General features: G+C 38.0%; 2 protein-coding genes across 8 annotated transcripts in view; one reads left to right on the top strand and one right to left on the bottom strand.

The window, feature by feature from the left end:
* RPAP2 (RNA polymerase II associated protein 2) overlaps nt 1–20633 on the bottom strand; it is a 53176-nt gene extending 32543 nt beyond the window's left edge. For 4 of the 5 annotated variants that reach the window (XR_012674499.1, XR_012674500.1, XM_075156270.1 and 1 more), the window contains exons 1-11: nt 20552–20633; nt 19511–19556; nt 18372–18486; nt 17599–17697; nt 16498–16563; nt 15203–15291; nt 12728–12763; nt 10921–11851; nt 9773–9867; nt 7223–7303; nt 165–233 (exon numbers count right to left, since the gene is read on the bottom strand). Coding sequence is in view for 2 of the 5 variants with exons in the window: in XM_075156270.1 (XP_075012371.1) it covers nt 165–233; nt 7223–7303; nt 9773–9867; nt 10921–11851; nt 12728–12763; nt 15203–15291; nt 16498–16563; nt 17599–17697; nt 18372–18486; nt 19511–19556; nt 20552–20612 (1688 nt within the window). In the remaining 3 variants the exon portion in view is untranslated. The remainder of the gene's footprint in view (nt 1–164; nt 234–7222; nt 7304–9772; nt 9868–10920; nt 11852–12727; nt 12764–15202; nt 15292–16497; nt 16564–17598; nt 17698–18371; nt 18487–19510; nt 19557–20551) is intronic. The other variant, XR_012674501.1, reaches the window with a different exon arrangement.
* The window catches only part of GLMN (glomulin, FKBP associated protein), a 22855-nt gene continuing 18332 nt past the window's right edge, over nt 20627–25149 (top strand). For 2 of the 3 annotated variants that reach the window (XM_075156275.1, XM_075156274.1), the window contains exons 1-4: nt 20627–20774; nt 22357–22428; nt 22933–23058; nt 24480–24599. In XM_075156275.1, the coding sequence (XP_075012376.1) occupies nt 22390–22428; nt 22933–23058; nt 24480–24599 (285 nt within the window). In that variant the 5' untranslated portion in view covers nt 20627–20774; nt 22357–22389. The remainder of the gene's footprint in view (nt 20775–22356; nt 22429–22932; nt 23059–24479; nt 24600–25149) is intronic. The other variant, XM_075156273.1, reaches the window with a different exon arrangement.

The raw sequence follows: 25149 nt of genomic DNA, 5'->3' as shown, positions 1-25149 counted from the left end.
GTTTCGTCTAGAGAATTTAGTTCATTTGCATGAAAAAATAATTGTTGATTCCCCAGTTAAATTAAAGAAACCTTTCCCTCCTTCTATCTGAAAATTAAATCTTGTCTCGAGAGGCTAGTTAAGACAGTTGTGTATGTGAATATTTGACATTAAATGATACTTACACAGATAACAAAACAATAGCAATTAGAGTCCATTCAGGCATTTTGTGAATAATATTTCTGTTTGTTAACCTGAAAAATAATTAAAAAAAAAATCAGAACATTTCAGAATGAAAGTAAACAGATTTTAACTGCTGAATTTTGATTTAAGTCTACCATTAAAAGACTTAATACACTGAGTTACAATGTGGCAATTACAGCTGTATCTGAGCAATTCACCAACTTTCAGACTTCTCTCTTATCTTATCCTGTAATGGAGGAATTGCAGAATTCCCAATATGTCTCCTTTTTCCTATATGAAAGTGGGATGGGGAAGACTGAACAGAAGCTAATTCTTTGAATTAGCTTGCAAATAGTCCTGGCTGCTATGAGGGCTCAGCTCTCACTCATACCTACTGGGAAATTCTCAGGAACCACACATGTGTTTCTGAAAAGATGGGCCTTCCTACACTTGGTTTCCTCCCTGTTGGCTTCAGATCCAGATTTGCTGTAAAAGCTAATGTTGCAGAAACAGACTGGATTTTATAAGACACTGGAGATAATCCTCTGATGATTCTTGTTTTTAAAATGGAAACCCAGAATTCTAACTTACGCAATGGGAGCCAGTACACATATAAGAGCAAGAAAATGAGGTGTGAATCAAGAACCACATGGGTGCTCAACCAAAGTGCTGCTGCATTTTATACCTGCTGACCCATTTGGCTGAACTTTGTAATAAGACAGATCTGCTTTAAGTCAAGTGTTAAGCTGACTTAAAACAATTCACATGTGAATTGCTATGGCTGAATTTAGGCCTGACCCATGGTGTTCAAGACAAGAAATTTCATGGAAAAGTCACAGCCAAAAACAAAGCTGTGGCTATGCGGGCACCCAAAAAGGCTAGCAGAATTAATTTTATTCAGGCAGATGGCGCCATCCAAGAGAAATACTGAGGGGCGAGTGCCTCCCTATGTTTGCTTCCTTCTTGCTCTCAGCTTCCCTTCTATGCAGCCTTGTATAAATTCAAATCCAGAGTGAAGCTACCCTGTCACTCATACCCACTTCTACAGGCACTGGTGAACATGGGAGATTGCTTAAAATGAACTGACAACAAATTCAAATCCAGGGTTTTCTTCCCCAGTAAGATTTTTTTTTTTATTTATTTTTAATTTCTTTGGGCAAGTACACAGTTACCCAAAAAAAGTGTTAAAAAGTGGAAAAGCATTGTACTTGCCATTGTTAAAATTCAAATTCTGTTAACTAATTCCCCAAAATTATATTCAAAATGGTCATTAAAAATGCAGTTACGAATGAGAAGTTTTACAGGATCATTTTGCGTTTCCTTATTTCAGAAAGATATTAAAAAATTAATTTTTATTTAAGGATAATAATGATTAAAGCAATATTATCCTATTTTTATCCTCAAATCTCCTAGTCTTCCAACCAAAGTAAGATTTTGAAGCAATGATTACTCAAATAGTGTCTCAACAGCCTGAGTTTTGTTAAATGATGAAAGGAAAAGCAATGTTTTGTACTACATGTACAGGAATTGTCATATCAAACTAGAACCAATAGTTCCAGCAAATACAGATTTTCTTATTAAAAGATTCGTGTTTCCCAATTACTATTTGAAATAGCTAATGGCGTTAGCTGGCAACAAAGCTTGTACCTAGTAAACTGCTACATTTTTCTGGCTATAGAACAAGAGGCAAAACAAAGGCTGAATGTCTTGACTCAATACTGATGACAGTGATAAACACTACCAAGACATGCCTGATGGAATCATCTTGACAAGCAATTCATATGTAACATTCCAGTTAATCTGCTATGATGAGACACAATAGAAGAGACAGCTCCAAGCCACCTGGGAAAACTCTGTCAAATACGAGAAAGCAGCTTTATTTCAATGCTCTACAAGGACTTATTATTGATTAGAGCACAGGAAGGTGTCATTCCTGTACACAAACTGAGAGATGCAGTTATTTGTGTCAATTAACTCTTATTCAATGTTAGTATTGATTGGCAAGGTTTGAACACTAGTCATTGCCATCAATATGCTATTTATGAAGGAGGTAGTCAAAAGACACAGATAACCAGCAGGATACGACAATATGGATCTGCTGATGTACTACTGTCACTGGACTGGATGAACAGTCAAGTCAGGCTTCCACAATGTGTAACCTTTCAGTACAACACCTGTCCTAAAGCACTTGTGCAGCTGAAAAAAAAACATTTCAGGCAGATCAGACTAAAGCTAGCAACCTACAGGTGTGAAGCCTTAAATAATAAGGAGCAGTGAAAGGGCAGTCGCTTTCAAAAACTGTGTGTCAACACCAAGGCCTCTGAAGAGCAAGCTTTCAGAGAACAGGGAAGTGCAAGTCTTCTGTAAAAATGGTTCATTAATTCTTTGTCTTGCCTCTAGCCAAAACTGTTACTTCAGAACAATCCATGCAAGAGAGGTCACTAGATTTCTGTCATAAACACATAATGCTGAAATGTTAAAACTCTACAAAACTTTGTGTACAGGATTTGAGATTTGCAGTGAAATATTTTCTGTTGAAGAATTTGGCTAAATTCTCCCCCACCTACCCAAAAAAAGAAAACAATATGCAACTTTTCAAAACAGAATGTCTCTACTTTCCTGGCCTCTGTAGGGCAGAATAGGTACTGCAGCTGGACTTGACTGCTTCCACCATCCAGTGGGTAGCAGGACCCATGCAGCAGTTTTAATACTCTATGAAGGAGCTCAGACCAAGCAAATGGATCCAAGTGGCAGAAGCTGGCAGAACAAGGGACTAAAGAGTAAGATGCATAAAAATTCCATCCCAAATGACCTCCCAATAACTGACTAGTGCCCAGCCTGCAAAGAAAGTGAACTCCAATACGGAAGTTGGAGGAATACAGGGGAGTCCAAGGTTAAGGTAACGAGTAAATAAAAAAAGTAAACCCAAAAATGACAGAAAAAGAGCATACACAGTTGGTTCTACTTCTTTTCCTTTAGTTGTCTTCCCGTTTAATTACCGTCAGCTGCAAAATTTGCTAGCAGAAACCATTAGCAAATGATGGCCTGATTTGTAAACAGTGCCTGCTGTGGCAGCAGATTTAAGCACATCCCTAAGTGCTTTGTGCAAGAACTTGAACAGGGACCACAACAAACTTGAAGTTATAGGAAACAAACTCAGCAATACAGGAGCTCACCAGCCTTTCCTCAGCAGGGTTGCATTTCCTGGGATTTCTAGAAAACAATTTTATAACAGGAATACTGTCCAATGGGGAATGGCAGAAGGACACCAGGATTATTATGCTAAATAGTTATCCCCTAACAGGCCCCTAGCATCAGCTATTATGAACAAGATGCAAGAAAACGTAACTGTTAATAAAAAAAAAAAATCTTTTTAAAGTAGATTTTTCTTTAGACCTACTTATAAATTATAGTCTCGAGTGTTATTTCCTTTTCTAGAACTTTGTTCATCCTTACAATGAGAATATACTTGTCATGTATGAATCTATGAGCTCAATTTTTAACATGTTACTATGAATTTGACTAATAGCTAGTAGCAATGAGTTATTGGTACTAAATGAAAGTTTGGTGAAAAAACATTCCTTTGAACAAGTCCATGCTTGCTGTCTTTCAGTTTTACACAGTATGTCCGTGTTCTCACACTGGGAGAAAAAGAAAAAAATGTGCCCCAAATGGAGATTTTCTTTCTTTCTTTTGTTTTACAATTTATCCTTCTTGCAAAGCGAAGTCATCAGCATCTTTGCAAATGAAGCAGCCTTTTTGTTCACACATCCAGGTTCCCAGGTGTAGGCCTATGTAACTTCAGTTCAAGAATCTAACCTGTTAGTTTGGCTGTTTGCCTGTTCTGTAAGGCAGCAAGCTGACTTCATGGGATTAGGACATAAAATTGGACTTTAGGGGACCTCAGCTATCCGTAATTGTTCTAAAACTTGCACTAAGATGAGCGAAGTTTAACTAACCCAGGTCAGCATAAGCAAATACTAAAGCATGGATTGTTTTTCTTTAGGTTTCAACTAGACCAATTTAACCATAGAAGACAGTTCCTCTACTCCCTGAAAAAGAGCAACATATTTATGTACTGTAGTATAATTTAGTTTGATGACAATAAGCAAAAATGAGCTACTATTATAACTTTAGGCTCTCTTCAAGAGAAGCCCATTTACTTGAGAAGAGGTCATAAACGTTCTGGTACTTCCACATTTCCATACAGAACCTTGTCTACAACAAAGTATTGCTGATTGACTTGAAACCCAGAACCTAGAATTCCACTTAACAAGGGTAATAGATAAAAGCCTATCAGTGAGTGTATACACTAGATAACATACACTCATGATATATATTTCAAAGCTAAAATATTGTCTGGGAAAGAAGAAAAGACAAAGCTGTAATAAAAAGTCTTGAACAGATTTTTAGCAAATAACAACTGTATCATATTAATTGACAGAGTTCAATGTCAATGATAAGCTCCATAAAAGGAATTAAAATACTTGCAACCATAAGATACAGACGAAATTCTATTTTCAATATGGAATTTTATGCTTAAAAAACCCCACACATTCACGAACATAATCATTTAGCCTCGATTTATATATAAATAGCTAATTTTCTCTTGATCTTTCAACAAAGTGCTCTTACACACTCTGGAGAATTATTTGACATCTCAGTTTTCCTAACAAAAGCTTACAGGCACTGAGGGACTTTGTTTGAAGAGCTCTAACCATTCTAAAACGTCTCTTGAGATGCCTCTAGTGTGTTTCCCAGCAGTGGTGATTGAATAAAATGCTGCCCAAAGGAGGCTGAACTGCAAGTGTTCCTTTAAAAACCAATGGAGCTGAAAATCGTTGTTGCTTAGTTCATCACGTGCTCTTTTACCCTTCTTCAGCTAAGCTCTACTACAGCCATGTGTTTTATCTCCTACCCTCTTTGGCAAGTTCTTCAGCCTCAAATATTTCCACTACAAAAAGCAGGAAAGAGCACTAGCATTTGTCAGTGCTCCTTCCATAGTCATTAAGCATTTTAAACACATTAACTAAGAAAGTAACGTTTTAATTTCTAGACCCTGCAAACATAAACACTGTTTAAAATTTATCCCTGGTCCCCCTGCCAAAGCATTCAACCTAAAATCAGAGAGACCACTCATATTAAGTAAATTTAAACCTATGTACAGAACTGGAGAGTCAAACCTATGCCTTCATCTTAATATCCATGAGCTAGCTTTTGTGTATCAACAGACCCTTCCGTACCACAAGTGCAAGAAAGAGAAAGGGTCCAAAAGTTTTTACTGCTTCCCTATTTCCTGTATTTTTGTATTATCTTACTATCAGTGACAATAAAACTCCATTTATTTTGAGAGAGATATATATAAAGGCACTTACAAATTCTTGTGTAATGCCCACAATTGTCTTCAACAATCCCCTGCCTAAAATGCTGAATTTCTAAGCAATTTATCTGGAATCTTCACAGCAAGAGAGCCCCAATAACTTGCTACCATTACCTTCAACTTACTTCCTAACAAAAAAGACTTAAAAATAAACTCACAAAGTGTTATCTGAGGGATCAGAAATAGGTCAGGGGAGACTTTTAAAATATAATAAATTATTGCTACATGAGCCAGGTATTGGGATCAAAGTCCAAATTAACTAGATTTGGTTCCATTCTGTAAATCCACAGTTGCGTATATACGTAAGTTTTTAGAAGTCCATTTTGGCTTCAAGTCTCCTTTGCTATAAACCACTTTTAAAACTTCATATTCAGGCCACATTGTCTTTGAATAGCAAAAACGATTTAAAATAGAAGTTCTGCTTTTGAGAACCTCCATAATAAATCATACAAAACTAGATTGAAAGAGACCAAATGTAGTTTTTCCAGTTCTATCAATCCATAAGCTAAAGTGACTATTAAGCATTTAGACTGCAGAGCAACAAAACTGTTTTAAGACACAAAGATCTTATTCTAATAGTAGGTATACATATATAGAATATACATGCTGCTCCAATATAACAAAAAATATCTTCCCTGGTTTCAGTGTTGTTGTTAAAATAAAAGGTTAATCACAATTTAAAAGACTGCAATTACAGAATCAAGTTCAAACACTAACAATTCATTTAAATAAAAGAGATCACGCACAAAGTCACCAGAAAGGAAAAGAGTAAGAAATAGTAAGAAATATTTCACAGTGAGAAATCCTGCATATAGAGATCTGTGTTTTAGTGGCGTCCTTCCAGAGGTCAGCATAAGGAATCAGGTAGAGCTGGGTTTCTATTCACCAAGGCCTAGATTCCTTGTGGCAAACGCCACATGAATGAGTTTTGGAAAATTTACGTGTAAACCTCATGCAGGTTGGCGATATGCGGGGGGAAGTTTCAAGAGTGACAACGTACACAGAGTTAGCAACTGTTGTTGCTCCTTTTCATGGCAATACTTCAAGACGCAGGACATGATCTAGGTCCAAGTTATGAGAATTGTGTCCCAAAGAAAACCTAAAAATGTTCAGAGAAGTTATCACCATACTGTTTTCCTGCCTTCTTTATCTTAATGTTTCCAAATACTGTTGTTAGTGCTTCTGACTGAAGCAGAAGCTTCATCTGTGGTGGTAAAGTGTCCACTAGATCTACTTCCCCTTGAAATCAGGAACAAGACAGGTCAAACTGGACCTTCTTCCTGGCTCTAGAACTTAGTGGTAACTATTATTAATCACATGAAAACCATTTAGCCCGGCTGTAGGGAGCCAGAGCAAAAGAAAGCGACAGATCTCAGAGACTCATGGTTAATAGGAGGTGACGAAGTAGCAGAACCTGTAAAAGACTCACCATCATCCTCCAGAGACCACTGGCCTAGTTTTTAAAAATCTACAAATACTCCTGGTGACCTAGCCACTGTCAGGAGTAGGGACAGGGTTGACTTGTTAGTCCACAGGGAATGTGACATTACCTACATGAACACACAGCTAGAAAAGGGAAAATCTGCAATGGGGCCCTCGCTGTGCCCAAACTGCAAATCACTCAACAGCATGTTTAATTAATCAATCAAGAAGAATCTCTAAATAAAGACCAATACTCACCGGAAAGTTTTGACAAGATTTTTTAGCTCTGTGTAAACATCACCTCGAGTAATCTGAAGAGGGCCCAAAACTGCAGGTAATCTAGAAGGCAAAAGACCCTAGTCAATATACATTTTCCTCTCTTTCTCATTTCTTCTCAAGTAGGACTTCCACCAAAGCTCATGAAAGTTAATAAAAAGAGAGATTGACTTTTGTGCAGCAGGTCAGGCCTGTAGTTTACATTTCAGATTCCTCTGGATTCACTTTACAACAGCTTGTTTTTAAAAATAAGAAGCTCTAGTTCAGTGTGAACGTGAAGAAGAAATTAAATATAGTTTTACATGCATACTCTATTAACATCACATTTCAGTTCTGACAAGACATTCTTACCAAAAAAATCAAAGTGTTTACATTATGAGGATTAGAATTCCAGGTCTCATAAATGTTTCAAATATTTGTATTTGCTTGGTTCAAAAACAGCAATACAAAAGGAAACTCCATGTCTAAATGAGGTTTGCATAGAGGATATATCTGCTAACCTCAGACTCACATAGATGCAACAGAAATAACATTCCACTGTAAGCCTGATAGTTGGAATCAAGATGATAGTAGGGTAATCAGAAAATTTCAAAAGAAAGAAAAAGACAGATTGCCTCCCTACTTGACTGTGCGTAAAAATTGATACAGCACACAACAAACTGCACATACTGTTTAACTAGTTGTCCGTATCCCCAAATGCTGGAAATAACACGCATTGTTTTTCACATTTAGGATGAAACTTTTGCCTCTGTTTCCTTGTTTAATAGTTAATACCCTCTTGCATTTGAATATCCAGTTATTTACATTTATATGCATATATGTGCATGGTGCATCAATATTGCTGGAAGAATCAAGATTTCTATTCTCCTTTACATCACTGTATGTTTTACAAAAACTGAGCACAGGATTCTTACGACGCTGGCCATATTCATGTTCCTACTGACTTCATCTGAACACACCAAGAAATCATTGCTTTATCACAATGAAAATTGTCTCTCTTACTTGAGTGTGACAGGACTACTGCATCACCTCATAAAATTTAAAAAGACCCAACTAAAAAAGGGGATAGTCAAGAATAAAACCTTTGAAGAAACTAAGAAAACAACATTCTGTCTTTCTTATCCTCTATTCATGGAGTACCAGACTTCGAAGTTCAACAGGAATTTTGCTAGAAGCTGAAAATGACTGACAAACTTGTGGAAAAATTTGAAGGGGCAGAGAAACTGCTTTACCATACCGCAGTAGGCCTTGGAATCTATGTGACATTGACACTTACAGAAAGATCAGAGATAGCCACCTTTTTTGCAGCATGGTTTGATTCCACGTTTGTGGCCTGTCCACACTTGTTGAAGGTAGAGAGAAACAGAGCGGAGGTTTTTTTGGGTTTTGGGGGGAGTTTTTGTTGAGGGGTTTTTTTAGTTAAAAAAAAAAGCTTCTGCAAAATCTAGTTTGGCTAGCTAACACAAACTACAACCATAGAAAAGCAAAATACCCCTAACAAAAACACCATAATCATGGCCTTCAAACAGTCATTTATCTGCATTGCCTTGACAACAGGAGTATTTTCAAAGTCCTCTCAACTTTGACAATTTAATAATTTTAACAGCTACAGCAGAGATGCCTTAATCTCTTTTCTGGGACTCCAAAGCCCTTTTATGTATGTGAAAAAGGTCTGGTGTTTGGAAAGTTTTAAGATTCAACTCTGAGGGCCTTTAATGGTTGCAGCTACTGGTACACTGATCAGGCATACTGATACCAGCCATCCCAACATGGATTAGAAACTCTTTTAGCAAGATCTTTGCTTAAACGAGGTTTGAAAACACCACTTCCTTCTGTGTAGATTTGTTTACCAGTAACAGTATGTTTAATGTATAGGACAAATATTTGCACTCCTCCCAAATCAACTTCAAGTTTTTCAGTTTAGACTTGAGCAGTTGGTACATACAGCTATTTAAATATTTAATATTTTACGTCCATCAGAATCTGCTTTTAAACAACTTACAAGACTCTAGATAGTTTAGATTATTTCCAGATAACTGAGGGAAAAGAGGATGATAAATAAAGGGCTTGCTATGGAATTTTTTTTTTTTGAAGCACATATTCTCATTTTAAGCTCCATGAGTTATACCAACATTTAGATCCAAAACCCACAGAAATTTTCAATGTAATGGCGCAATTGCGTTGACTTCTGCCAACTACTGAAGAGCGGGAACATGCTGTCATGCCAGTCTGGAATACTGTCAACTACAAGCTCCAATGCTTGTAGGAAGGGACAGGTTTCTTCTAGACAATACCTTAGTAGTGAGATTCTGACATCTACCTCAGCAGGCTGTGCAAACTGACATCTGCAACTGTACTGCAGATGACTGTCTCAGAAATAAGTAAGTTCTTTAGGGCAATAATGGGTTTAAGTTATGACTAAGGCCACCCAGAAAAAGCCAGAACATCCTTGCACAGAGTGTTTGTTTCTCAAAATGATGATCAATGAGCACCAACTTCCGCATGATACTTATCGAAGTAAAGGATACTTACACTTTTCTCAGTTTTTCAAGGACGATTCGCTTTCTAATCTGCATTTGTGCATTTGAATCAACAAGTGGGAAAGTGAGATCTTCCTGTTGATCATCCTGTATTAAACAAAAAATAACAGCTATAACCCAGCATTTAATTAAAGTCAATGCATCAAAATAGTCACAGCTTACGAATAAATGTTTAAACATAAGAAAACTCTTACCTCTGAATATAAAAAAAAAACCCAGTACGTTCTTCACAGACAGAGGTTTGCTTAATCTGACCCAGCATACAGTGTGCAGCTAACTATTTTCCCCCTTCCTGTGCTAGATACTTTAATTCAACTAATGATAAATTCCTTCAAAACTTAAGTCAGAGTAAACTTTTTCCAAGAAGCAATCTAATAGCTTTGTTTTACAGGAAGCAGCATTATGAAGATTATACCCTCTGATGCCAATTTCACACTTGAATTTTAAAAGCAAAAGCAATTTCACGTGCCCGTACAAACTGTACAACCTACCTAGCCTAGTCAGCATACTGTTTTTACAGTAGCGACAAGAAGCTGATTTGTCTGACCTGGAAGAGGTAAAACCTCAGACCACTCTATCTCCTGCAGTCTGCAAATCCTTCAGAGGTCTTTTTCCAAATTGTCTGTATTGCAGCAGCATATCCAAACAAATCAGCAGGTTCCAACTCAGAGAATTTTAACAATAAGTAATGCCAGAGATCTAGTCTTACTCAAGTATACCCTGTCATGAAAAAAAGGCAAAAAATCATTAAATAAAAAATTTTATTTAATGAATGAATCAAAGGGGGAGGAAAAAAAACCCCAAACGTGTTTCCTCCTCACCCAAAGCCTACTCTCTTACAACAGATTGTTTCACCTACATAAACCTTTTTTACCTTCATGCTTCACAAACTGAAAGACAACTATCAGAATTGAATGTGTCCCAAACAGTCATACAAACTCATTCTTACCAACCTAAAATACGATTCCTCAACCTTATGGGATTGTTGTGAATCTATTCAACCTTCCTTTTACTGTTTTACATTAATAGCTTGATGTTACCTTGGCCATATACACTTAGGATGATAGAAACAAAGAGCTTGTAATAATTCTTTGAAGGCAGGCTTTATACAGCCTCGACACTATTCCACTGGACACTTACTTTGTCTTTGCTTTGACGTTCCTCTGCTTGTGCATGTGCCACTGCCTCTTCAGCCAAGATGCACTTTCCTTTATAGAACTCTTTTACTCGGAGTTCTAGGAACTCTGTTTCTTCTTTTAACTTTTCATAACTAGGCACTATTCCACCTGGGCTTGTGAAAGGTAAAGAATAGTTCAAACTGTTTTCAGACTCCCCTGCAGCAACAGTGTTAAGATCATCAGCTGTATCTAAGTCATCCTCATCAAGTTCTTCATTCTCCTGGTTGGCAGATGATACACATTCTGATGAGCATAAAGAAGTGTAGCTTGGGCCATAGAGAAATTTTAAAGTTTCCTCAGTTCTCCATTCCATAAGTGTTTGCTTAAGCACTTCTAATAAACTGCCTTTGGAATTAACTGGATCCCTCAGTTCAGTTTTTTTATGTTCTTTTGAATGAGCTAGTGTTCTTTTAAGATGTTCTGCCCCTCTTTTGCTCACACCTAGAAAAACTATCTGTGAACCACTATAGGTGTTTTCATAGTTTTCTGAAGCACTTGATTTTCCTAGAGTAGTATTTTTGGAAGGCTTTGCAGTTATTTTGTTATGAACAGAGCAAGCACACATTTCTTCCTGAGCATCTAATGTACAATTAGATAGTCGTTCAGTGGCTTCTATCACATCTGAATCTGCAGTTTTAGAGCTGGAATAGACTTTCTGAGCATGCTTCTTTTTGAGGATGCTGTTTCTGTGCAATTGCTGTGCAAAATTGGCTGAACTTGACTGACTTCCTGGTAGGACAGAAGAAACAAATTCTTGTTCAGTATCACTACTACTGTCACTGGCTGTGTCATGAGAACCAGATTCACATGGATTTGAAGATATCCTAGGATTTTCAATGTCAGAAGCTTTAATTATTTCATCACATAGTTTCACCTCTTCTCCAGACTGTCCACTGTAACAGAAAACACAAGTTATCAATGAAATAAGAAATGGGCGTTACCTGTAATAGCTTTTCATTCTTGTATAAGAAAGATAATTAAAGCATTTTCCCCTTGTAATAGAAGTGTACTTTTTTGCTTTAAGAATCACGGCTGCTCTTCTAAAAGTCTTCTCGAACTCAAAGAGTTGTAATGTTCTGCAATCAGGATGACAAGTATATACACTATTTAGAGAAGTGAATTCTCAGGTGCTTATTGGCAGTTAGAAAAGAATAGTAAACAAGGTATTGTTAAAGACAACAGAACAATGTCAGACTTAGCATGATGAATAGTGCAATTTTAAAATGAAGATAGGCATCTTAACACATATATGAATATAATACTCTAAAATCCGGGTGACCGCAGAGCTGTTTTTAGTGTATGTAAGTTTGCCACCTAATGGCCATGTGTTGCAAAAGAAAACAAACAAAAAGTCACAATACACAGCAAGGTACAGAGAGATGACAGAATAGCATGATTTCATTTTAGCTGATACAGATGGTTTAGATTAAGAAGTACAGAAGCTTTCATCACATATAATTGGTACCATTTTCTTTATAAAGAATAGATAGTATAAAATATGCAAAGTACAAACAGTGTATTTGTTTCAGATTTCAACAGGCTCAATTAAGGCATTCAGGCCAAGTGCAGCTGTACACTAAATCATACAGATCAAATAGGCTATTTTAGAATCACAAAGGAAAAAACTAAATGACAAATAATCCTTTGTGTAGGTTCTAATAAGGTCTTGTCTATAACACAGGAAGTCAAAGATTCCCTTTTCACCTGATATGATGTTAATATTTCTAACTATAAGCGCATATAACAAAAAAAATTATTGTTCAATGTACCTCTGTCCCTCCTTCAGCAGCTCTATGTCTGGTGGTCTGCAAAGAGAAGATACAGAATAAAGATTTTCCTGCTAAATCAATGCTCTTGAAATACACAATACATAAAATACATAGTTGAGGTTGGAAGGGACGTCTGAGAATTTTCTAGTCCAATACCCTCTGTTCAAAGCAGGGTTAGTGAGAGCAGGTTTATACATACGTGTTCACAGAGCATGACTCACGTGCCTGCAGCACAACGCTGTTATGTTGAACAACAACATTTAACAGAATCAGCAAGTCACACAGATGTTAGTCAGAAAGGACCTCTAGAGGTCTCTAGTTTGACCTCCTGTTTGTAATGCAATTGTCACCAGCACTAGATTAGGTCAGCCACAAATTCATGAAGTTTAAATCTTGAAAACCTCCAAAATGGAGATTTCAAAACATTGCTGACTATCCTGTTTTATTCCACCATAACTTTAGTGCAATTTTTTTTCCTCAATGTCCAACCTGAACCATCCATGCGATAATTTGTGGCCATCACCCTTGTTAAGTTTTCTGCCATCAACCAAGCAGCTCTGTAATCTTTGTAACTTTTTTTCAAGTAGTTGTAGACTGCTTTCAGATCACCCTTTGGTCTCCTCTTCAACAAAGTAAACATGCCAAGATCCTCACAGGTCACAAAGTTCCTATAGTAAAAACAAACCTGGGCCGTTTATAGGAAAATGCTCCAAATTAATGCAAAAAAAAAAGAATATTCAGAATATCTTTATTTATTTAAAATTTTACTTCGTTAAAAATTAGGATATCAAGTTATACTGCCTTAAGAAAATGGAGTGCAAAGGTTTCCAGAAACTCTAAGAACCATAACTAAACAAATTCTGACAGGTTTCTTTCCAAAGATTTACTTGCAGTTAATTTGCTTCAATTCAGTTATGAGGCAGCATCACAATGCTATTCATTTTATCCAACACTAAATGTTGAAATCCTCACCCACCTGTCCTATGAAAGAAAGAAAACCTTTTAAGCATGCACTACACGCAAGTCAATGCACTAACACCTCTCAGACAGTATACAAAAAACCCCACAGGTTTAAAAAGATGAAAGCTGCACCATGCATTCCTATGAATGAATTGAGTTTGGAAACAAAAGGTGATAACATACAATGATTTAAATTATTAACTCCATATATTAACTCCATTTCTTCAGAGTTTTAAGTGGAGGTTGTAGTCTTTTCTGTCAAAAGAATTCGACAGAATTCTTTACACATTAGTTTAGAGGACGTTTGTGTAAACGTTTATCAGTGTTTGCACATGTACATGGTTGTGCAAACACACATACCTAGCCATGAACTATCTGGGATTTTGTTTGTTTGGGTTTTTTTTTGAAAATACTGCCTCCCCCCACCATACAGCATTAATAATTAACCACGTCAGGCATATCAGAACTATACACTTTCAATGCTAAGAATAAAGGGAGATTTTAGAAATACTTTCTTTAAAGACAGCAAAACGAGAGCACAAAAATACTGGTAAGCTTACTTAAACATTTAAGGAAGAGACTAGTTTTACCTATTAGTATCCCTCAGATCAGGCTGCTCTAAACCTCTTCTCTCATTGATCAGATATTTCATATGACTGATCTGAACTGTGAAACCAAGCTCACACATATAATTTCAGCTAGTTTCTTTTGTTGAAAACCAGGAGACTATGAAAAGTAGTGTCTTGGAGATCGAAAAGCTGAATAAATTCAGCTGAACATTCTCTAGGCAAGGCTTTGAGCAACCTGGTCTAGTGGATGGTGTCCCTGACCATGGCAGGGGGCTTGGAACTAGATGATCTTTAATGTCCCTTCCAACCCAAACCATTCTATGACTCTATGATTTATTGTTGAACAGTGACACCCATTGGCTCAATTCATTATTTGCAAGCCTATGTTTCCTAAGCTAGGAACATGGACTGCATCACACTGTTCCAAAATGTGTACCGCAGTAACAGCAAGAAATGGGCAATCTGAAGTTAGAGTTTTAGCCAGGATAAAGAACCTTTTCATGTTATTGTCTGCTTTCAGGTGCAAGCATTCACAGTCTAACTTTAAGACCAATGCAAAGTGCTCTGCTAAAATCAGAAAATCTCTTTTAACAGCATAAGATGAATTCATCCTGTACATTATACGGTTTGTAAAAATCCAATCCTAATAAGTACTTTTTAAATTTAATAGGAGTTGACTATTATTTATGACTAGTCTGTCCTCTAAACCAACATTGTCATGTCTACTGAGTAGTCATGAGTAGTACTGAGTCATGTCAATTATTGTGATCAATATGGCAACAACACTTTTAAAATGAACACCATGCTAAGCTAACATGTTAACATCAGTTACCTCTGCTTCAGCCTAATCATTTTGATCCACTGCAGCTAATTAATTACCATTGTGGCTTGGAGAGAGAAAATAATATTCTCAAAAGGAGCAATGAATGTATAAGGTTATACTTACTTTTCTTCGTCTCGCATCCATACTGGACTTTTGGAAATTTGAGCTTCAAAATATTTAGATGCTCTATAGCAAAAGTTGCTGCAAAAGCACTGGAAATGAGAGAGGAAGCAAGAAAATATGACTAAAGACAACTTTAATACTTATAGAAAGGTACAAAAGTCATTGTTTTTTATGCCTGTAAAATTTAAGTACCAATTCACGTTCCTTTTTAAGCCTATGACCAGGTTTTTAATTCACCTGAGAAACCAAACCTATCAAATAGGTCTACCCCACTCCCCACAAGCCACTTGAAACTGCTTCTTTTCTGCTTTTTGCACTTTTATTACATACCGAGAAGCAAACCAGTGTTGGATTCTACATAATAATAATTTTTCAAAACCCTCAAAATTGTTCAAAGAGCAATCCCTAACCCAACAAGATGGTCATAAAGACATGTAATAAAATTCAGGTGTTTAATAATGAAAATTTTGGTTGGCAACAGAACTTGTGTATTTTGCAATACTTAGAATAACACCAAAAATTTTGCAGTATCTTTGAAAAATTAACTTGCATACTTGCATCAGGGAACAAAACAAAACATCCCACTTCTTCTCGGAGTCTTGCTTGAGAACGCAATTCCCAGAATTTTGCGTATCCCAAAGTTGTAACCAGAGGAAAGGAATGTATACTAGTGATCCTGAAAAAATTTGTTCTGAAACTAGAAACATTTTTCCTACAATTTAGCGTATAAGGACCTGTAAGTGATTGCGTATCCTGTGAGCAGGCAAAGGCGACTTTTACTCAACCACATGCATGAATATGCTTAAAGAAAGACACAGACTTTGTGGAGAGAGAGGTTTTATGTTGAAAAGTCCTCAAAAAAGAACCCTAAAGGTAGTCACACTAAGGAGTGCATAAGATGTAACTTGTATTACACTGCTGCAAACTTCAGTGAATGAAAAGGATGTGCACTTTGACCCTACTAAAGCCCATTGACTATACTGGAGCAAAACAGAGAACACTTCTTCACAATGTCTGTAAAAGATCAGCTGTACCACATTCAAACTGCTATCCAAGCAAAACCTTCCATGTTATATTTAAATTTAGAAAAGAAAATAAATGTTTTTTTGTCTTTCCAAAGAGAGCATCTAGAAACTGAAATGCATGAAAAACTTCATATTCCAATAATTCACAGAAATGATTTTCATAAGAACCAAACACATTGCTCTGAATCAAGCCACTATATGAATGCTGTTACAAAACGCATTTCTGATGTTGATATTAAATACATTTTACAAATAGACTTGTTACCATACCTTTCTTTCAGTGATATCATAAACTCTGTTTGTTTTTGTTGAAATTCTGTACTTCTGTTTTGGCACCTAAAACAATATGCTTTCATCAGCAAGACTGTTAATTCCATCATGACTTTACAGTAAACTTCATTCTTAATTTGTTTATTTTAATATGTGTAATATGTTCTGTTTTAACTGAATTGCATACTACAACCACCTTTTCTCTCAATTCGATATTGTACCTTCTCAGATGCAAGAATGACAATTTAACTTTAATCATTTACATCTCACTATCAGTAGAAGACAACTTCAGATCTACACGAAAGCCAGTGCTGAACATAAAACAATGGAGCTGCCATGGTAGAAACTTTACTCGTGTATAAGTGTTGGGCAATTACAGACAGGTCCTTCTTTAATCCATATCTATTTATATGCACGTGAGACTGTGCTGTCAGAGACCCCCACCACTACCCTGACAAACCTAAAGAGGAACTTACATAAAATATAATACAGTTTCCAAGTGAATTTCTGTGGGGGCATATGAAGTTCAAAACAGTAAAATTTTTTGTACTTGAGTAGATTTTTTTTCAGATAATCAGGTGTACCACAACTGGTATTACATCAGTTATCTAATTGAACTCTGCGTCCTGCTTAAGCTCTGACATATCATACTTAAATAAGTGTGACTATGATTTTGACACAGGTAACGTACATTTTTAGAGCAGATGTATATGCATTCACATAGTGACATCCCTGCATTGTATTATTTTTTCACTTCAGACCTTCTCACAGAGATGTGTGGTTACACTGAAGACGGAACAAGATTAGAAAGTTTCTGCATGCACAAAGGAAGGCCATGAAGCCATGCCTCATTCATCTTTATTACTGTCAAAGTAGACGCTAACTGACTCTGTCATAAAGTAATGGTTGTCAACTGATCAAATTTTACCTTTTACTTCAGAAGAATTATACTGAAATGGAATGATATGATGCCTGGCCCATTACTTGACAGTATTTTAATCTATGTTTAATGCTGTAAGTTTAAAATTAAAGAGAAAATGCAAGAGAATAAAAATCGTGAAGAGATTCTTATGATAACAGCATTAATAAAAAGCAACTTACATTTTCTAGTTTATTTTGACATAGAGGATAACCACATAGTTTGATGATAGACCGTTCATCAACAATGTCTTTATAGTGAGATGGAGTAATAAATTTTCCCTAAAATGACAAGAAAAGAGTTCAACAACAGATACCGGAAAATCTGTCATTTTTCATACTCAAAATATCTCATAAATAAATAAATATTTTAAATTTTGTAACATTTGTCTAGTAAGTTTAATAAACAACATTTAGAATCTACACAGTAAAAATGGTAAAAGGGTAAATAGGGAAAGAAGACATGGGTACTTCTTTTTACCTATAGAAAAGCCTCATAATTTTGCCTCTATTTGCACCTATTTTCATAATTTTCCTCTATTTTCATGTTTTGTACACCTATTTACCAGCCTATTTACAACCTTAACAGGAGTAATCATCACACCATTCCAGCAAAACTGTGCTGCCAGATAAACTGTGGGGCATTATATCAGTCTAAATTCACAGATGATGTGATGTGGACTTAAATTTTATACTTCACCTATCAGTCCAGAACCACAGAAACATAAACAAAGACTGTGGTAATAAAGTGAGGATTCATAAATGTATACAGTCCTGCAAAACTAGGCCATGTTTTCACTACAGAACCCTTGAAAATAAGGCAATCATCATCAGAGCTGATGAGAGAGGGAATAAATGATTTGTCTACTTTAAACTGCAGCAAATTGTTCCAAGAACTTTAAAAAAAAAAGTTGAACACTAAGATACAAAATAGCATAAAAACTTGCAACACCTACAGAATTCAGAAGGAACTCTTCAGTAATGTTCTCTTCCAGGAGTTGTTCAACAATATACAACGCTTTTTTCTCAAATTCAATCTTTTTTCTCATAGCAGCCTCCAGAGCTGCTTTCCTGTAACAGAACAGACACTGAATAACACAGAGGGCAGCTTTCCATAAACAATTCTCCAATCGTATCTTTATCTTTTTTCTGAAATACAGTAGCTTACATTTTTCTCCATCACACCATGTTGGGCAAACAAAGCAACAAGTAACTGGACTAATAATTCTGTAATAACCACAAAGGAGTTTCCAACCTTGATTTGCTTTCTTTCCACCCCGGTCAGGAAAAGTATTGACTCTTAGTGCATTACAATATTTCCATACAAGGTTACCCAAGTCTTCTTGCAAGAGAAGGAAACCCAGAACTGGCTGGGCAAGGAGCCTGGGACAAACAATTTATGGAGTGTTGCTAGGAGGATGGGAACTGGATGAGACATGAAAAGTGGGAAGAAAAAAGGACTGGGACAAGACCGAGTGTGAGGGTACAAAGTAAAGGAAGGAATAAATCAAACAAATTCCACTACAGTAGATTTCCTGAGTGGTTCTGAGTCTTGCCACTATTCTACTGTCAGCAAATACCCAGAGAGCAACCATCTAGGTGTCTCCAATCTCCATTTGGCAGCGCTTCCCACAGAGGTTGTCAATGTACAATCATTCTGCTGTCTTAACCAATGGAGGTCTATGCTATTCACCTGAAAGTCTAGGTCTACTACAGAATCAAATGAGTATTTAGGTAATAGTCCATGGCAGAAAGTGTTTTTTCCTCTCAAGTCTGGTTTTTAAAGTGAATAAAGAAAAATGGCAGGTGTGCAAAGAAGTTAAGACGGCAAAAAGCAAGCACTACAGACTAAGGAAATACAACTGTGGAGGTTAGAATCATAAACTTTTAGTGTATTATCCAATGCACATATGCGCATGCTGTTAGAAGTTATATAGCATCACTCCAAACAAGCCTGCATGATGTTGATGCTGGCGATCTCCTGAAGTTAGTCATAGTACTCTGAGAAAGCAAAAAACCACGCGAGGCAGAGAATGTGATTTCAAAGTGAGGCAAACCAACACGAACACCACATATTGTTAGTTAGAAATTATACCTTTGAGTAGCATCTTCATTCTTCAGAGCAGCTGAATGTTTATTTCCTAGAAATCAAATATACAAATATAGAAATGTAGAAATCAGTGTACTTTTTCCTTTAACAGTGGAAAATATTGAAAAAATATTAAAACCTCTAAACTGTAAGCATAATCAAGAGACTTGCTTAGAAATTTGCTTTTGGTGGCTGAGAGTGACTTCAGTAACCATTCAGCAACTAGTTATACATTCTTTTTATTAGTGTGAGGACAGGCAGGCCCAACTCTCTCCATAGTCTCATTCATCATGTTCTGTATAATCAGAAAGCTAAAGGAAAAATAATTCTGACAATAATTTTGTGCCAGCCACACTCACCCTGGTTCGCCACTGCCTCTCCAGCCCAGCTTTACGCCTGCACCCCACTGTTGGGCAACGCTGTCCTTTTCAGCTGCCCCACCCCTGGATTTTGCTCTGTCCAGGACTCGACCACACGGCCTCCACGCCGGCACCCTCACCACTGAGCCGCTTTTGCCGCCCTCCCTGCCTCCCGGCCGCCTCCACCGACTGCCCCAGGGCTCTGCCCGCCCTGACCCGGCTACCGACAGGGAGGACTCGGGCAGCTGCTCCCTTAAGACAAGGGCAACAGGGAGGGAACATAACGGACTGTTATGCTCAAAACACGAGGACGCAGTTTTCTGGCCAGCTGCACGATCGCTGTCACGCGCGGCGCGCCTGACGCCCAGAGAGGGGCGGGCTGCCGGCGCTGCCCCCGCGCAGCCTGAGGGGACAACGGGGCGCTCGGCCCCGCCTCGTTCGGCCGACCGCCCAGGGGCGCCGGACCCAGCCGCCGCCGACAGCCGCCGCTCGCCGGCCCCGACCACACAGTCGGCCCGGCCCGGCCCGGCCGAGGCCCACAGAGCTCGCGGCAGCGTCCCCGCACCGCCGACCGCGGCAGTCCCGCCGCTCCCCTCGGTACAGCGAGTTGGGCGAATCCGCTGTGCCGGCCAGAGGGCACAGGCAGAGCCCAAAGCGCCGGGCGGGGGAAGCGGAGCCTGGAACCTACCTGCGCGCCGCCGGCTGGGCTTCCCCTTCGCACCGCCCCGCGGCTTCCCGGCCGCCATCATCGTGGCTGCCCGCTCCTTCCCTCTGACCTCTCACCCGGGAGGCGGAGCCGCCGTCGCGGCGTGGCGGGGGCCGGGAGCGGGAGAGGCGGCGGCGCGGTCCTGTGGAACGGCGGGGTACGGCCGATCGCGGCTGAGGCGCGCAACGCGGCTCCACCCGCTGAGGTGAGCGGGGGGGGTGGGGGGTGGCCTTGTGATTTTTTAATTCAGCCGTGTGTTAAAGGCTTACGTTAGCAGCCTCTTTGTACTGGCCTGCGTGTTGTACCCCGCCTAGGGAAGGAGCTGAGGTGTACGTTTATTAGAGAGGAGGGATTTTGGTGAGTATTAATAGTAGAAAGTTTCACATGATTCAGATGTTGTCCACTTGCCGCTGAAACCTCTGAAAAGATTTAATTAGAAACTGGATTAAGTATTAAGGTCTGAGACCATCTGCGAGCTCCGCTGGTAAATCTCTGGAACAACACAGTGGGTGCTCAGGGCATGTTTCAAGGCTGTAAGTACATTGTAAACTTACCGAAAATGCAAGAATATTAGAGTTCAAAAGTATATTTAAATTGTTTTGGGAGGATTAGTAACATCCTGTACAATTAAGAGCTCAAGTAGTACAACATGTAGTAGTAAAGTATATGATAATGACGACATTAAAATGACAGGCTAGGTACGTTGCTAGATTGCAGTGACGTAAAAATGTTAAAATAGGCCATTGAGAATAGAAAGTGAGTTGTTTATTCTTTGCATAATAAAATTTACACACAGATGCTTTTTAAGCTTTTGTGAGTTGCCTGTTTTTTGTAAACATCCAGGTAGCTTAGTTATCTAGATGTTGTGTGACGTAGCAGAGGTCAAACATAAGAGAAAAGATTGAGGATGTTACATTGAGAGGTCTGTATAAGTATGGAGCTTGGGTGTTTTGATGAATAGTTAGCTAATTATATAGGTGTAGATGTAATTGACACTCATAGTGATCATATAACCAGATTTAGGCACATGGAGTTACTTAAAACTATAAGCTGCTATGATATATCACATGGATAACCAAGCTTGATTTTATTTGTAATTCATGGTCCTAACTATGTAAAACTTTGTATGTACTTAACGTTACTCAAATGTTTAATTGTTTTTAGCAAGAAAGTCTTAAATTATAGTATCAAGAGGTGAAAGGCTACTGAACTAGCCCAACCTAGACACTATAAAGAAATGAGTGATACTGCATACGTAATCTTGATTGGACTGTTGATATAAACTGGCCCGGTGGTTGGATCAGCTGTGCACATCCCAGGCACCGAGTTAGAGTGTTCCAGTCACAGCTGAGCAGAAGCTCCTGTGGTGAGAATAGTCACAGAAAACGTAGTGTGTCATGGGCATCCGCGCTTGGTACGCAGCGAGCCCAGACTTGCTCTGTATTAGCTGCAGTTTTCAATGTATGTGCCCAAGTAGTAGCTGAGGCCTCCTAACTTCTGACGATGACCCTGATTCTACTTGAAAAATTGCTTCCCTGTACACAGAATGCAGGTTGTTTTCTGTCTGTAATGCTGTCTCCTGCAAATATGGGGCGTAGAATGATGTAGCGTACATTTCTTAAAAATGCATTTTTCCTGTTTTTTTTTTTATCACATGGTCTTCATAGTATCTGTCTGTTTAGGCTGTTCTCATTCCTCTGTTGGCATTTTTTTTGATAATGTGATTATTTTTCAGTCTCTGTTTTTACTTCATGTGTTTTAATACTGCACTCTTTAATTTATAATAGTTTTCAATTCCAGAAGAACGAAGCCAAACTATAATGGCAGTTGATGAACTTCAGGCCATAATACAAAGATGTGTAAGTAGCTTTCTTTCCATAAAAGTAACAAGTGTAAGCAGTCTGCGTTTCACTTCATATAGTATAATTAAAACCAAAATGACCCCAAAACACAAGACAGTTATTAGCAGAACTCCTCATTGGGCAGCTAAGTTCAGCCTCCATGTTTCATTGACTTTTCTGTAGTGCTTATCCCAAGGTGCTTGATAACTTATGCTTCTTGGAGTAAGAAGTGTTCTTGTACTCAACAGTACCTGTCTGAAGTAACAAAACCCTAGCAGGTTGTTGTAGAAAATACATCTTCTAAACAACATGCTGGTAGTCTAGAGTTAGAAAGTGCTATTGAAATACTGCTTTGTCTTCTGTAGTAGCTCTTGGTAGCTTTTTTAATATGTGAAAGATGTTATATAAGAAAAGATAAGTTACAATGACGCTACATTTAATTTTGAAATGAAAGCTTGGATTTTCTTATTTTTTATTTGCCTTTTATAAGTATGGAGTTAAACACGTGTATTTTCTTTCTAGCAAATTCTGGAAGAAGCTGATTTCAAAGGAGAAGATTTTAATCTGTTTCAGGTAGCAGGGCAGAAATGTTTAGAAGATGGGTATGCAGCTCAGTTATTAGAAGTAATTCAAAATGAGAAAAATAAGGTGAGTTTAAGTTTGCACTCTATATTAGTTGTGCACTAAAACACTGTTAAACAGATAAAACTGCTTATTAGAAAGGGAAAGCTACTTTCACTGTGGAGCAAGGCTGTACATACAAATAGTTCATAAGTTGCTCTGTGTATAGTGCACATTCTTGTGTAACTTCAGGTAGCTCACAGAAACAGTCATGATAATCTTAACAAAACCATTACTAACTGTTTTGCTGAGTTAAGCAAAGAGAAAAGAGAGGACAAAAGCATAATTAAGGGAAAGTGACAGTGTCCCTCTTTTGCAGAACAGGATTTCAGATGGTGTACTGGGTCTGGCTGGCATGGAGTTGATTTTCTTCATGGCAGCCTGTGTGGTGCTGTGTTTCAGATTTGTAACCAAAACAGTGTTGATAACAGACCAGTGTTCAGCTATTGCTGATCAGTGCTTGTACAGTGTCAAGGCCTTCTCTGTTTCTCAGTCTTGCCCCCTCAGTAAGCAGGGAAGTTGGGGGGGGACAGAGCTGGGAGAGCTGACCCAAACTGATCAAAGAGATGTTCCATGCCATATAACATCATGCTCAACAATAAAAACACATGGGGATGGGGACCCATTCCAAAGTAGCTGTTACTTGGAGACGGCTGGGCATTGGTCTGCTGGTGGGAGTTTGTTTGCATCATTCCCTCCTCCCCTTTTGTCCTTCACTTATTAAATTGCCCTTATCTCGACCCATGAGTTATTCTCTGTTTTGCTCTTCTGATTCTTCCCCCATCGCACTGGTGGAGGAGAGCGAGCACCCAGCTGGTGGGTGCTTAGTTGCTGTCTGGGGTCAGCCCACCACAGATGGATATAGTAATACTGGCCAAAACTGTGAACGCCAACTCAGCTGATGCTAATGTAAGAGATGCGAATGTCTGTATGCATTTTGGGGAGCTGGTAGAATACACTAAATTGTACACAGATAAATAGGAAGTTCAGAAAGAAAGTGAAGGATGGAATGCTTTGGCAATGTTGCATGTGGGTCACAGTCTGGTTTTGAATTTTGTGAGTTTGGAGTAATAACTGAAGATCTTGATCCCCTCAAGTTAAACATAATTTGTCTAAGCGCTCTTTCTTTCAGCAAAACTCTACTTAGTCTTGTTTTAAGTGTATTGTCATATAAATTCTTAGAAATATATATTGACATGTTAGAATTAATACATTGAAGAAAACTATACAAAATATGCAGCTGTGGTTATAGGTATGAGGAAAGAATACAATGTATGTCAAGTACAGAACTTTATGATAATAGATGTTAAATTTTCAATGACATTATTATGGTGTTGGTTAAAACCAGGACATTAATCAGTTGTCTTTTTTGGCCTTCATGTGTACAATTTTTCTGGGCTTAGAAGATGTCCGGTTTTGGTTTATGCTCTGAAAATCTGTTTTTTTAGGTTATCATCAAAAATATGGGTTGGAATCTCGTCTCTCCTCTTGTTAGATGTATTTTCATGTATAAACAGGAAGATGATAAGCGAGAACATTGCCTGAAGATACTAGATCAGTTGGCACAGGTATGTTTTTGAAATATATGGTTATAATACAATAATTGTAGGGAAGGGAGAGGTCCTGATTTTCCCTCTGATTTCCAAAGAAAGCAAGGCATGAATACTTCTGGGTTCTTCTGTCCGTTTCCCATAACTTTTAAACTCATGGGCCAGTTTCATCTGAAGTAGACACAGGCTTAGTGTTCTCAGAGATAATTAACCTCTTACAAATCCTGTGAAATCAGTGACTGGGCAAAACAAAGAGACATAGCATTATCCACATGAAAAAGGCAGATAGAACTCATAAAGTTTTTAGCCAGCTGCTGGAGTCAGAGCAGCCACAGCAATACTACCTCTTGTCTACTGCAGAAACAGTATGCCAATGAGTACCTGATGATTCTGATGGATTAGTAGGGGAAAAAAGTTTTAATCTCTAGAAGAGTAGTTCCCTTTCATTCATGGACTTAAAAAACAACTTGCAAACTCTATAGTTTGAGTTAAATTCACACTGAAGTTTTTCTTTTCTCTCTACTCCTAAGGATTACTTTGCTAAGGTACTGTGAGGTTTTTATAGAGA

Source organism: Calonectris borealis, chromosome 8, assembly GCF_964195595.1.
Source record: "Calonectris borealis chromosome 8, bCalBor7.hap1.2, whole genome shotgun sequence".
NCBI classification, from domain to species: Eukaryota; Metazoa; Chordata; class Aves; order Procellariiformes; family Procellariidae; genus Calonectris; species Calonectris borealis.
Note: the sequence above shows the minus strand (reverse complement) of the source record. Positions and strands in the feature narration are given on the sequence as shown.